At 38.6% G+C, this 14,900-nt stretch overlaps 1 protein-coding gene across 1 annotated transcript in view; it reads left to right on the top strand.

The window, feature by feature from the left end:
• PBRM1 (polybromo 1) overlaps window positions 1-13,263 on the top strand; it is a gene marked incomplete at its 5' end in the record, with an annotated part of 27,570 nt that extends 14,307 nt beyond the window's left edge. The window contains 6 exons of the mRNA XM_009700299.1: window positions 199-400; window positions 4,324-4,482; window positions 8,314-8,469; window positions 10,906-10,976; window positions 12,215-12,431; window positions 12,758-13,263. Of these exons, the coding sequence (XP_009698601.1) occupies window positions 199-400; window positions 4,324-4,482; window positions 8,314-8,469; window positions 10,906-10,976; window positions 12,215-12,431; window positions 12,758-12,930 (978 nt within the window). The remainder of the gene's footprint in view (window positions 1-198; window positions 401-4,323; window positions 4,483-8,313; window positions 8,470-10,905; window positions 10,977-12,214; window positions 12,432-12,757) is intronic.
• Window positions 13,264-14,900: the final 1,637 nt, after the last annotated feature.

The raw sequence follows: 14,900 nt of genomic DNA on the forward strand, positions 1-14,900 counted from the left end.
CATAAGTGTGTGTATGCGCTTGTCATGCGTCAGTAGATGCATCTCTCTTTAGAGACTGTAAGGTTGGATGGTCCTTGTGCAAATATGTTCAAGAGAAAGGCAGGAATATTTTGAAAGTCTGTTTCTTCAGCTTTGAATTTTGTATGTCGAGAAGCTTCTCTTTTGTACACTTGTGATCATAACTGCTTTTTCTCACAGTCCACTCCCAAGTCTGTTAAGGGCAGCACCAAGAAGGAGGGATCAAAAAGGAAGATCAACATGAGTGGGTACATCTTATTTAGCAGCGAGATGAGAGCTGTGATTAAAGCTCAGCACCCAGACTACTCCTTTGGAGAGCTCAGCAGGCTTGTAGGAACTGAATGGAGAAACTTGGAAGCAACAAAAAAAGCAGAATATGAAGGTAAATAAAAACTAAGATGCTAAACTCCTTTTTGCCTTTTTTCTTTCTCAACATGTTCATTACAGTTACTCAGATGACAGGTTTAATAAAAGAAGATATTTATGTTTGTGTTCTGGATGTACCTGAAAGAGAAGTTCATATTGAGAGGTGACTGAAGAGGAGCAAAGAGCATGTTTAAGTTATGTAGTGCACAACTGATAATTTAAATGTCTGTGCCACAAATAACCAAATGAACAAAGACCAAGAAAATGGGGACCAATTAGAAGTAAAGGGGTGTGAAGCCTCTGGGCTGGAGGTCAGTTGGAAGAATGGTTTGTGAAAGTTTCCTTAAAGGAGGACTGGGGGGGGGAATTTTGGACAAGAAGCTCTTCAGAGCTGTAGCAGCACATAAGAAAGCTTACAGTGGAGCAGGAAAAAGTTCTTTGATTGACAGTACTTAGAGTCATAAAAAGTTTTGGTAGAATAAAATCAAGGATACAGAATCTGTTATGATACTGTAAATATGACTTATTGTTCAGTCTCAGTATTAATCAACTGTGAAACTGATTTTGTTGAGAGATTTCATATCCTGAAGTAAGCCTAGGAGTGTTTCATAGGCATGAGATACTTTAGACCCCTTCCCTTCTCCTTCCCTTCTCCTTCCCTTCTCCTTCCCTTCTCCTTCCCTTCTCCTTCCCTTCTCCTTCCCTTCTCCTTCCCTTCTCCTTCCCTTCTCCTTCCCTTCTCCTTCCCTTCCCACCATTGTGTCAACTTTAATTAAAATAAAATTCAGTTGATCCTTAACAACAGGCCCTTAGCCAAGCCAAAAACATTGACTTAACATCCATAGTTATTACTCTAGTTAGTAATGTGTCAACACTTCCAATACAAAACTGTTTTTTTAAGCAACTGTTGCAAATCTATTGGAAGAAAATGCTACTTTGGGTAGGAAAGTTTCAACACCCTGGAAAACTATTGCCCAATTAAGTCATAACTTTGCTTTTTAAAAATGAGATTTGATAAGTTTTCTGCATACTCATAACTTAAAGGCAGCTTTGATCTTCAAAGTAGAAGTTTGCATGCTATCACTTTCCACTCTCAGCCGCCTGAGTCCTTTCTGAATTTTTTTTAGTACCTCTTTGCAATTCTGGAGAGTAATATAGCACCACTTGGCTATGTGCAAGTTTTCTTTGCAAATGCTGTGAAAGGAAATGGTAATGCTCTTCCTTTGTGAAAGTACTATGGCCTTACTTTTTTCCTGTTGTAGTTTACTTTTACACCCTTCAGGTGCACGTGGTATCATTTTATTGACAGATCCCTCCTTACAGCCTAATTCTTAAGCGGTAGGATGGCTACCATGCCATCACTTCCTAGCTTAGCGCAGCTTGACATCTTGCACTTCTGCAGGAAGACATAGCTGTAACGTAATGGTAGCAACAGTGTCTGTCCACTGTGTTAATGATTACCTATGTGCTTCCATTTTAATGCCCTTTCTCAATTAAAATTTTCCAAAGCTTTTGGGTTTTGGGCTGCAGTTTCTCTGGCTTGGTGTCTGCCCAGAACTAGACTTACTTTTATTTGGTTTTGAGGGGTTGGGATGGGCTTACAAAGTGTCCAAACTCTGTTTGCTTACCATGTGTGAAAGGAGAGAAACTCCTCTCCTTCCACTGTGACGAGTCAAAATTCACGTGCTCTCTAGTGTGGATGTGCACCAGGGAGCAGGCATGGTTTGACATTGCAGTGAAAAGTGCCTTTCCATATTCTGGTGAAAAGTAGTTTGCGTTTTAGATCCATTTTGACCCACTGAAAATTTCATTTGGTATATGTGCAGAGTAATAGTTGGTTTTTTGAGCAATAGTTCAGCAAAGAACAGGCTGCGTTGGAAATGCCTGCATGGCTAACTGCACTGTGAAAGCTCCTCAAAACAAAATAAAATAATGCACGGGATTGAGGTAAAGACCTGTTTTAAGCAAAAGCTCTGTTCAAAGCAGAAGGTCTCTTTCCTGTCTCTTGAGATGTGTTGGAAATGTTGTTTGAATGATATCAAGTCCTGGCCTAAACTATTTGGGATTAGTATTAAGGTGAATGCTCAAGGCTGAACTTTTAGACACCTGCTACAGTTCCCTTTGGCACTGTTTCATTCCTTAGTTCCGTGGCAGTCACGGCATGGATAGATGCTAGGTAAAACTCAAGTACTGTCCTACGTCAGGTCCTTCTTCAAAGCTCACCACTCTGAAGTCTGATAAAGCTGAATGCTTAACAGTAATTTCTCATTCATCAGAGTGTCTCCACAACTTTTGCTTTTGTCTGACCATTTTTTTTTGCTGGCCAAAAGTAGGTGAGAATCAGAACAGCTGCTTCATCTTTTCCCCACATGCTTGCTCTGCTCTGAAGAGGATTATGTCATTTTTCTACTTCAGGATCTACTTTTAAACATCTTGTGTATTTTGTGCTCAATCACATATAAATTGCCTGTAGTAAATTCAAGATTTTCTGTGCGTCGTCATCTCTTCCTGAAATGACAGAAGTCATTTCAGAAGAAAAGAAGGAAGGAAATGCCTTTGGAAATGAAACTGGTCTTTCAGCATATGGAAGTAGTGCTAGAAGCTGCACAAACAGGTTCTACAGGAGACAAACGCGTGATAGAAGTTTGAAGTCATATACTAGAGAAAACGAGTAACATTGGCAGAATGCGTAACTTAATCTCCTTGATGAACTTCTTCTTAGCCTTTGTTTGACAGAGGACTGTGATTGCTGTTTTAGTGGCAGTTTTCATCTTTCACCACCTGCAAGAGAACTTCTAGTTCTGCATTCACTGTTACTAAAATTTGCTGGAGATGTATGCTGCATTCATTTACTCTTTGTTGTTCCTCGTGGCGTCAAACAGATACAACCTTCAGAGTAAACAAATCAGCAACTTGCATGCCCCTAAAGCACCTCGAGTGGGCATTCAGTATATCTCCTTTTTTTGTTTACTTGAGTTTTGTTTTTTTCTTTCTTCTTCCCATGACCCTTTGCCCTCCCCTTAATATAAAATTGTCCTCTGGTCAGATTCTCCTGCAGTAGATCTTTTGTTCTTGCAGTCACAGTGAGAAACTTGATTGAGATAATGACCAGATTCATCGTACAAAGGACACACATGACCTCCAGTGAGCAGCACAATGTGAGTTAGACATCTTCAGAAAAAAACAAAAAAAAACCCCAGAAAAACCAAAACAAACCCACAAGCTCAAAGGGGACCAAATGGGGAAAATGAGAGAAAGAGGCAGAGAAAAATATTTTTGGTTCATCAAACTGCTGCTTGTTATGTTCCAAACACTAAGGACCTGTCTACATTAGGGAAACTTTGCAAATGCTTCCCGACTTTGCCACCACTTTTCAGCTGCATCAGTAGTAATATGTATGCGGAGCCCAAGAATAAACGGGCCACCGGCTGGCACTGCTATCTGTTATTTGCATCTTACTTTAGGGCACATCTGGTAGACATGGTGCTTAAAATTCCCGCAGCAGCTGGTAGCGGATCCACGTGAGAGCTGCCGGCCTTGGCTGCAACTGGTTTAGCTGAGCCAGTGGTGTCAAAAGAGGGAACGTTTTGCCATGTTTTCCTAGTGCAGACTGAGCCTAGTGCTGGACTGCTGCTTCATGTTGGTAACACTGGTGTTATTATCCAATTTATTCTCTGACTTTTTAAATTTTTATGTTATTTTTTTTTTTTTTTTTAGAAAGAGATAAAACTTTGTGGAATATTTTTCATGAAAGGTTCTCTAAAAGTCTTAGCTGCAGCCACATGAAATCAAATCATATGCTGTATAAAAAGATTCATCTGTTCTACTTTATATTTGACTAAACTATGCCAGTGTTTGACTAGTCCTTTTTAATGAGCAGATAATATTTTGAAATTCTGGGTTACAAAACAGAACTGAAAATCTAAAATACTTTTACAGAGCGGGCAGCTAAAGTTGCTGAGCAGCAGGAGAGAGAGCGAGCAGCACAGCAGCAGAATTCCTCCCCCCGGGCAGGCACTCCTGTCGGGGCTCTTATGGGGGTGGTGCCGCCACCAACACCAATGGGAATGCTCAATCAGCAGTTGACACCCGTTGCAGGTAAAACGTAGGAGCTATGACCATTTTTTCCTCATCCACTATATCAACCCCCTTCATAACTCTGAACACTCTCTTGGGTCACTTTGTTCTTATGGAAGACAAAGCTCAACCTCTTCAGTCTTTCTTCATAATGAATATACATAACCACAGCAGTAGCCTGGTAGTCCCACATTACTTGCTTCAGTAGCGAGTAGCCTGTTGAAAATGCAGGGAAAAAGGGTCCTCCTTGTGCGGTAGTCCTGTTCTGTTTGTGTGCAATCGTGTTTATTCACTCTACTTTGCAGAGTTCGTGTTTAGCCCTGCTATGGCAGGAGAGGAGCGAGCTAAATACTCTTCCAGTGCATGCAGCATCAGTGAAAGTGGTAAAGTAGGAGGAAAATTATTTTTATTTTTTTTATTGTCAAGAAGGTGAGAGGCAAACAGAATCCAAACCAGATTTTAAATCCAAGCAAAAGCTTCACAGAATTGCCAATTAGACACTGGTAAGCAGAGCAGACTAGGTTCTAGAGCCATTGCAGAAACAAATATGAAATGCCAATATTGCCAGTTTTATCAGGTGATTTTTCAGAATAGAACTGAGCTTGGAAAACTCTTCCACAAGGTCCCTGTTGCTGGGTGTTGTGGTTGTTACCAGTGGTAATCCGACTTGAGTTTGTACGGAGTATGCTCAGAGTAAGTATTTTCAGGATCAGACCTGAAGACAACATAGTCCACTGGAGATTTTTGTATGAGAATCAGCCATACATCGGTGAGAGAATGAATTAGGTATGACCTAATAGGTTGTTTTCCTTCCCCAATTTCTAATTAAAATAATTAGATTACTTCAGTAAAGGTCAAAATAGTGCCGAGTAGGTAAAAATGAGTATTTGGAGGGTTTTTGTTTGAGTTTTGGGGTTTTTTTAACTTTCCCTTAAGGCATTCCAGTTATTCCATTTATTCTTTTGTCATTTTTCTTTTTCTTTCCCGTCTCACAGGCTGTGGCCATATTTAGAGCTGACAGCCTGAAGCGTTTTTCATCACGATCTCTAAATCTCTTTTCAGTAAATAGGCTGCATGGATGTTTAAACTGAAGGCACATTCCTTATTTGCTTTATGGTCTCCAGATTACAAAGCATTTGTTTACATGGAGTTGCATTTTTCTTTTGTTTTTTTTTCACTCTGTTGTTGATAATTTTCCTCTGAACTGTTTGCAGTTGGTCTATGTTTGTGTGTGTGTACACATATCTGTGCATATATTAAGAAAAAGAAAAAAACAAAACAAAAAGAGGTTCTCCAGTGCTGATCTCTTTTGTAAGTAACCTACTTCAATCTAGAATATGTAGAAATGTCATCCTCTTATGCCTGTGTTTTCTTGGTTTGATTCTTGGTTTTTTGGCATTGAGTCACTTGTCCAATTTTTTTGGAGGTAGGTGTTGATGGGCAGTAATAGTTACTATTAACACTTTCTTAAAACTTTTCCAAAAATGTGCATTCTGCAAACTACACATACTAATTTACTTCCTGCGGCAGCCTCCGCAAAAGCAAACCTGTATTTAAGACCATTGTCTTATTCAAGCAGTTAGACATTCAAGTCTCTTCATTTTGGCATTGTGAAATACTTCCTTAAAGTAGATGATCGAGTGGATCTTTTGAAACTCTTTCTATTTTTGTGGCCCATTTGAAAAACAGTCTTTTGTCTTTTGGTTTCCGCAAGTCTTACTTAGAAGTATCTTATTCTGTTGAGACCTTTCACATTCTCCTCCATCATTTGATTGCTTTTCTCTAATTCAGAGAACTTCTCCATCACAGAAGTTCATAAAACTTCTTTATGGCTTACAGGTCCAAAAAATCTGGATGCCTTCTGAGATGCATTTCTCTTAGCATGCAGTGCTTTAGTTTCTTGTAAATTTAGGCATTACAAAAGTTTATTTAATCTGATGTTGTTATAGTAAAAAAATGGGAGAAAAAGTAATTTGAAAGACATCTTAAATCACAGCTGTGGGAGCTGGAAGTAGTTTGCCCATGTTGACTAGTTTAAAATAAAAGTGGTAACTCATACATGGGGTATGAAAGTGGCTGCTCTTATAACCTTGTGATGAGCTACAAGAACTGATTTCTCATGGAGATTTGATGACAGCTTTATTAATGCAGCCAGTTGTTGAGTGAGTATTTTATTTGGAAATGTAGAAATGAGCTTTCGTGATTGATAAATATGGATTTGTTTCATCGGAGCTTTTTTGGTTTGTTTGTTTTAAAGCTTCAGAAGTGTATGTAAATGTGTTGAAGATGCGATTGCAGCTCAGGGTGCACTGGAAGTACCAGGCAGTAGCTACAGTGAAATACCTTTATGCTAGGGATGCTTTTGCTGTTTTTCTTCTTTTACTTTTTCCATTAGAAGTATGGATTTCACTATGTTAATAAAGAGGTACAGATGAGCTTCCAGATACTTGAAATAGGTACCTAAGACCTATTTAATAAGGGTCAGTCTAGGTGTCCTGTGGAAAATGGAGGTTTGAGGAAGATCAGTTCTTTATTTTCTTGTTGTTTGCTCCATGTAAAGCTTTTGGAATTTCAGGTTTCTCACCTTTGTAACTCTTCCTGGGGAAGTGACAAATTTAGCTTGTATTTTGGAGCTGCTCAACCTGTTTTAATCCTGAGCTCGTGACATCTTTTTTTTTTTTCAATCAGCTGGTTTGAGTTTTTGGCCAGTCTTATTCCAGAAATCCCTGTTCTGAAAGCTTCTTTTATGAGTTACTGGGAGTGTGGCAAAGACTCAGTAGGTGGTTTCTTGGAACAGATTATAGAAGCCCCAGCAATTTGCCATTTCTAAACTTACCTCATCTCTCTAGACTTGCTTCTGTCCTCTGCCATCTTTTCATTGTCTTTCCAACCCTTTTCCTTGGTTACCTGACAATGCATCCATTTAAATTAAAAAGCCTAGAAAGCAGGTGAGGGACAAGAAAGTTACTTTCCAGGACCTAATAAACATAGTGCAGTTATGTTGTGTAGGTTCACCTCATGGATAGCAGCAAACCTGAACCAAAACCAGAATAAGCTCTAAATTGTCTTCCTCACATGCAGAAAACTAAATTTATGAGCAGCAGCATAATACCATCTTCGTTGTATCATTGATTTTCCTATAAAGACACCTTGAAGACGCTGACAGTAAAATTCTGTGAGGGACTGCAGGTGCTCCTTGTAAGTCCTTTTACTTCCATCTAGTGCCATGAGTGCAAGTTACTGCAGCCCAGCACATCCAGTGCTATCAGGTTTAAAATTTGAGTTACTTCCTTAGTTCATACTACAGATGATCAAATAAAAATCACCCGTCACTGCCATTAGTTTTAAGTATGCGAATGTTGTAGGGCTTTTGTGTGTTAATTTTGCACATGCACTGCAGAAAAATGTATAGGTTTTTATTTTTGTTCCAGTTGGGTTTGGTGTCCGAGCTAGCCCACATAGCGGGGCAGTACATGAAGCTTGTGTAGTTAGTGTTGTGTTCATAATCTGTATGCAGATGGCAGAGCTTTAAGCTGTATTAAAATTGCTTGCGTTAGTAACATTTAATTGTGGCTGAATTTATTCCTTGTGTTAACATATCTGAATATTCAGCATTTATTGCCCCATGAGAAACATACAAATACACTAAATACTAATTCATCGAAAGTATAGTGTTCCATATTTATAACTTTTTTATTTTTAATTTTTGTTCATTTTTGCAAGATACTAATTGTAGTATCGTCTTGCTGTACTAAAGGTGCGCTTTTTTTTTTTGTGGATAGTGCATGTTTTACTGTGTAGATCATATTGCATGTTATTGATGCATGTTTGAAATTTGTTGTGTCCTTCAAGGCATGATAAGTGGCTATCCACCGGTGCTGCCACCTTTGCAGGGCCCAGTTGATGGCATTGTTAGCATGGGCAGCATGCAGCCACTTCACCCAGGGGTGCCCCCACCCCACCAACTTCCGCCAGGTATGCCAGGCATCCCAGGCATCCCACCACCCGGTAAGAATGTCATCCTCATTCGCTCCTTATTTCATTTTCATATACTTGCCGTTTAACCAGTTGTTACAGAAATTATCTTCAGCTTGTTTTGGTCATAGTGTTTGTTTCTGAACATTGCAGGTTTGTTTAGCTGCAGCGCACACAATGTACTGCTGAATATGAGGTATATGCAAAATGTTGGCAGAACAGCATGTCCAGTAAACTGGCAGGGAAAGGTTACTGGAGAAATGTGACACTGCTCCAGCAGTAGTTTTGCTCCAGCTAAAAATCTTGACAATTGTGCTTGAGGTTATCAGAGGTCTGAAAAGCTGAAATCATGAAATCAGCCTATTCATATCCTTATGTCATTTGAACAGCATCCCTCCACTCCTCCTTTTCGTGTTTAAAGTGGGCTTATAAATTAAATTTATTACTCTCATTCCTTACTGAACTCTTTTTCAGTATGGTGATGTTTATGAGTAGTCAGACTGCACTTAAGTGAACCTGGTCATGTAAGAGCCCTTGGCCATTGGTACACTGGCATGTATTATTATAAAACAGTGTTCAGATTAAACCTTGTTGATAGAACAGTAACTGGAAACAATTGGGGATAAGGTGAACTCAGTATACTATTGTGGCCAAATTTTGAATTGATTTTTGAGAACAGATCTGCTATATGTTTGCTGGCTTTGATGAAAAGTGAGGCTGAATGAAACATAAACATATTTCCAGTGTTGATACCATTAACATGTCCCCATTATGGGGAAAAATGTTCATCTGCCTCTGATCCTGTTTTCTACTGATTCTTTCAGTTTTTACCTCTGATAACTCATGTGCGTATTTAAAAGATGTGCATCCCATATGCCTAGCAGTTAAGCTGTGGACAAAAATGGTCTCGTTTGCCTCCCCTACTCCACTTGCAACTGTGTTTATCAGAAGCTCTGTTAAGGTTTTTATGTGTATGTAAATTGGTTTGGGTTGGGGTTGTTTTGGGGGGGGTTTTTTGCTTGGGTTTGTTTTTTTTTTTAAGAATCCATCAGTATTAGGTGTGCAGCTTGCAGCTTCACTGGTGTGTAAGATTCACCATAATGTCATGTAGAGGGAGTAGGAAAACAGCTGTGTGTTTGTGAGCCTGTCTCCAACTCACCAAGGCAGTGACATTTAGCACACATCAGCCAATAAGAATGTTTGGGAGGTAAACCCAGGACAATGCATTTCTCTGAAGAGTTTTTCCCACTGGAGAAGTGGGCTGTATGTATGGTGTTTAAAACTGAGAAGATATGGATTAGGGAAAAAATAATGCCTGGGAATGGAGGACTACATGTGAAGTGGTGCTAAATTGGGTGCGGTGGGCTAAGAGTGAAGCCATGCTCTGATGCTGGAAAGGTGAGCGTGCCCTCTTCCAGACCTCTTCGTTTTGTACCAAAAAAAAATCCGTGCCATATTCCACAACTTGTATTACCAACGTTTTTCCCAACTGCTCACTTGCTGTTGGTACAGATGCATTTAAAATGGGGGCTGTGATCAAATGGAAAATGCATTCAAAATATGCTTTAGTGTGCAAAATGCAGTGACACATCTCTTGATCACTGATACAGAAATTTGCATGCAAATTAAACCCTCGGGAAGAGCATAGTTAGTTTGCAGCTTTTCCAGTGAATGAATATGAGAAGTGGCATAAACAGAAAGAAAAGCAGCAGCACACATAACTTTCATTTTTTCAGACCAAAGCAACTGTATGTAAAATATCAGGAACTGCATGACATTCATTTAGATTTGTAAATTTTTGTATGTACGACTGACATGGGTGTTTTCTGCTGCACTCTGTGCAATAGGGAAAAACATGAATATGCTTGAAGAAAAACGTAACAGTTTTTATTTTTTTTTAAATTTATTTCAAGTGTTCATTGGTCTCATATACAAGACTATTTAAGCTTAACCTGCAAGTTGCATTTTATATTAGTAAGATCTAACAGAATTTGTGCAATGGCTTGGATTTCCTCCTGCTGTGAATGTATTTTATAAAACTGAACACAAGGAAATGTTAAATGTTGCTAAAGCAAATTAGCATTTCCTTTCTTAAAGGATTCCAGGAAGATCCTGTCAAGCCAAAGGTGTATATTATAAACAAAAAGATGTAGTCAGGCAATCACTATGTAACATGAAAAAAACCTGAAAACCAAAAATTATTCATTTTGCATTTCTTTAATTAAATTAATTCAACAGGCCACATATCAATGTTTGATAATTGTCATGCTAGCTTTTTTTTCCCCTTTCATTCAGAAACTTCTAAAGTGTTTTTTTTATTGGGGGATAGGGGGATATTTGAATGTCATACATCTGCTTAAACTAACTGTGAGCAATGATATCAAAGTATAAATTCTTACTATAGAAGACCAAAGAAGCATTTGTCACTGCTCTGAAATAAGACTAGTTATTTTATATTTTGGAATATAGGTGTTATAGGCCAAAATGTGTCCCCCATGGTAGGCACTCCAGCACCCGGAGCAAGTCCTTTTGGACAGCAGGTGAGTCATTTTTTTGCATTATTTATGAGGCTGTAAGGCTCTGAATTAGCATTTGAACAACATCTCAGTTAAGACATATAGGGATGCACATAGCCTTTCCCAGGGAGAACATAAACCAAATGTACACCGATGTATTTAGAACGAGTTAGTATCTTACACTCAGAGTGTATGTCTGTATTTGTTGATTGAATAGGTTCTGTCCAGTGGGATAACTTATACAGTATAAGCAAGACAGTGTTTTGTTTTGTTTTGTTTTCCTTCTACTAAACTAAGACAAGTCATTTCAACACACTGCTAAACTGCTGGTAATTTAGGTTTTGCGTGCTTTGGTGATGCAGAGACGGTGTTGTCCACTCTCTCAGCTGTTGATGAGTGGGCAAAAACTGTTTTGTTTGCTCCCATATTTCACAAACTGACGAAGCAGATGTTCATTGGCAGTTCAGAATTTGTGAGTTTGGGTAACAACGATGATCAGATGTTCCTTCTCAGTGATTAATACAGATGAAGCGTTCAGCACATTTCCAATTTTATTGACTAAATTTTTGCATCATAAAGAGAAATGTGATTTTGGCTAGAGGGTGTAAAGAAAACCACAAGTTGAGCAAGAAAATAGTAAATTGTGTATGTCATGCCACTGGGTTATTCCAGATCACAGGATATCTGTGCTAAGAGTTCTCAATACTGCTACTTAATCACAATGGTGAGAATTCTTCTGTGTGACTGTGATTTTTTTTTTTTTTTTTTTTTTTTGTCTGCCTGCAATTTTTGCCTGACAGCGATTAGAGTTTATTCTGTGGCAGTATCCCCATCGTCCAAAGATCAGGGTCAATTTGGATTAGATGTTTTAGAGATAAACTCTGCACTTCACAGACCACATGGTTTCTGATCAAATTAGAGAAAGCATGAAATAAAAAGGAGTCAAAAGGGGTAATTAATGTTAATAGGGGAGAGGAGAAATGGTGATAGTAATCAGAGTATGTTTACATAGATTAAAAATGCGAACGATGTTGTCTGCTAAATATGAACATGATTTGTTTGCACTTCCTCTCTCTGTGCGTCTTGGTGACCCCAGCAGATAGTGCTGGCTGAAGTGAGTGTCTTCCAGGGAGATTTTCTTACGCCTTTGCTCATAACCTGTTTTGAAACTCCATTGTATGAGGGTGGCCTGATGCACAGATGTAAAGTGGCTTCTTTGCAGTTCCCCCAAATGTGATCTCTCTGTTGCTTTGTCATTGCAGATAGGAATCCTTGGCCCGCCAGGACAGCAGGCACCCCCTCCGTATCCTGGCCAGAGCCCAGCAAGTCAGCCGGTTATGCAGCAGCCCACAACTCCCATGTTTGTCTCCCCTCCACCAAAGACACAGAGGCTTCTTCATTCTGAAGCCTATCTGAAGTATATTGAGGGGCTGAGTGCTGAATCAAATAGTATTAGCAAGTGGGACCAGACCCTTGCAGGTAAGGCTTTTGATACGGAGTGGGATGTTTCCAGACAGAACATACTTCTTCGTAACCATTAATATTTTTTGCTTTTATGGAAAATGCTACATAAATCTGCTGCTTACTTAATAAAATATACATGTGCAAGTAATTGTTAAAAACAAATCAACAGACTGGGTATATATATGTTATCAGCAGGCTAATTCCATTGATGTTGTATAAATCTAAGAATCAATTGTGTGGGCTTAAATACTAGGGGTGAAAGTTATACTGTAGAATTATATTAGCCTTTTTCTAGAAAAATCAAAGCCAGTAGATAATTGGACAATTTCTTGACCTTCCAGCACGAAGACGAGATGTCCACTTATCAAAAGAACAAGAGAGCCGACTCCCTTCACATTGGTTGAAAAGTAAAGGGGCTCATACCACAATGGCCGATGCATTGTGGCGTCTGCGAGACTTGATGCTACGAGACACCCTTAATATCCGTCAGGCATACAACATAGAAAATGTTTAGTCACATAATTGCTTCTTTCTTTGATACTGGCATATAAGGAGTTTTGTGGAACAATAGCTGTTTTAGTTACTGGGTGGGAAGAGATAACCAACAATAATTTGTATTGCATTTTACTGTACATTGCAAGACCATTTTTATATAAGGACACTTTTAATAAGCATATTTCACTTTTTGTTATATTAAGTTGACTTTATCAAATACACAGATTTTTGCATATGTTTCCTTTGTTTGAAAGGCGATTTCATAATTGGTTAAGTGTAGTCAAGGATTCATCTTTCTTATACTTTATTGCTGAGAATCTGATGCCATTGTTTTTATATAAAAGAAGAAAAAAGAAAACAAAGTATTTACAGATTGATACAGTGGAATGTGAAATTAGTCATAGTTTACATCTTAGAAGAATGTGTGTACATGTGCTTGTGTGTGCTAGCCACTTCAGCAGAAATGTCGCTTGGATGAGAACAGGGAGGATCTCTTAAAAGAAGCTAAAGGTAAGATGTGCATTGATGCTAGGGAAAAATGGCGTTTCAAGTCAATACTGAGGCAGCTGAGTGGGCCACAGCAATCATGAAAGTGCTAGTGTCGACGGGACAAGGGTGTCTTGACTGGTGATGTTGTCCAATCCTGTCCAGTTATTTAATTGTGTAGCCAAGGCCATTGTGATCCTGAATCAGTAACAGAACACATGTGCTGGCATGCCCTTAGAACGTGAAATGTTTCATCTACCATGACCTGCTTTGGGGGTTCTGTGATGTCCCTAACACCTAGCGGTGGGAAGGGGAAGATTCCTCCCTAAGCAATTCTGTCTGCGTATAGGAGAGGCATGCAGAACTTTGAACCAGTTCAGGTCTTGGAAGGTAAGTTAGAGGAGAAGAAAAGTTGAGTTGTTTTGTTAGTGAAGTAATGTGATATTTTTAAATTCACACATATTCTGTTAATGATTGGGCATTGTAAGAGATTTTTGTATGCTTTCTTTAAGTGTATTGATTCATCTTAATGAAAGTTTTGCAATGCAAAATTTGAGAGAAATTTGACACTTAAATTAACTTTAAAGTAAATACTACTGTATGGTATGTGTAAGTTCAGCATACCAAGTACGCTGGAGAAGTAAGAGTACTTGCGTTGCAGCCTTCAGAGGGCTTGGGGTTTGTTTTCTTGTTTGTTTTTTTTTTCATTGTTTTTTTTTTTTCCTAGCTAAGTAAGGTAGGTGTAGACTCTTCTTGCCAAATTTCAAGGTTGTGGCTGCCTTCTGCTAAAGACTTACCTGTCCTCATAACTGACCAACCTTTTGGACTGCAAAGTTATTTGTTTACAGGTAAATCCTTTAATGTACTTAATTTTAGAAAAAGAAGTAATACTTTTGGATTGCATTAAGTAACTGAGAAAGCTATATTAATTTGAAAAAGTTGTTGGCAGAATGTGGTCACTGCAACTCAGTGCAAAAGAACTGATTTACTGATACACTTCATCTTACTGCTAAAGATGTCCATCACGTGGAATTGGTTTTTAAAGTCTAACAGTACAGAACATTTTCATTTCAGTATATTTGGCAGAAGGTTAAATATTTTTCTTCAGATACTGGATATGTTGGGTTTTGTTTTGCTGATATAATTCATACTGATGAGGGAAGTGACATGTGCAAGTATAAACCGTTATTTAATTTTACTGGCTAATTCCTCTCCCTCTCCTATTGCAATCCTCCGGTGATTGCATAGAAAACCATATAATTACAAATAGGCACTTAAGGACAGTGTAGGTCAGATGTGCAATGGATGTGAAGAAAATGGAGCTAAGCAACATATAGGAAAATTACAATTTTGACTCTACAAGTAGCACACCTGTGGTACGGGAATTTTTTTACTGGCCTTTGTAAATGACCAATTTTATTTAATAAAGTAGAAACTGAATAGTCTTAGACCATACCCATATACACCGTATCATCTTAAAATGTGTTTAAATTACCATAGGCT

This window comes from Cariama cristata, unplaced genomic scaffold, assembly GCF_000690535.1.
Source record: "Cariama cristata isolate BGI_N322 unplaced genomic scaffold, ASM69053v1 scaffold5625, whole genome shotgun sequence".
Lineage (NCBI taxonomy): Eukaryota > Metazoa > Chordata > Aves > Cariamiformes > Cariamidae > Cariama > Cariama cristata.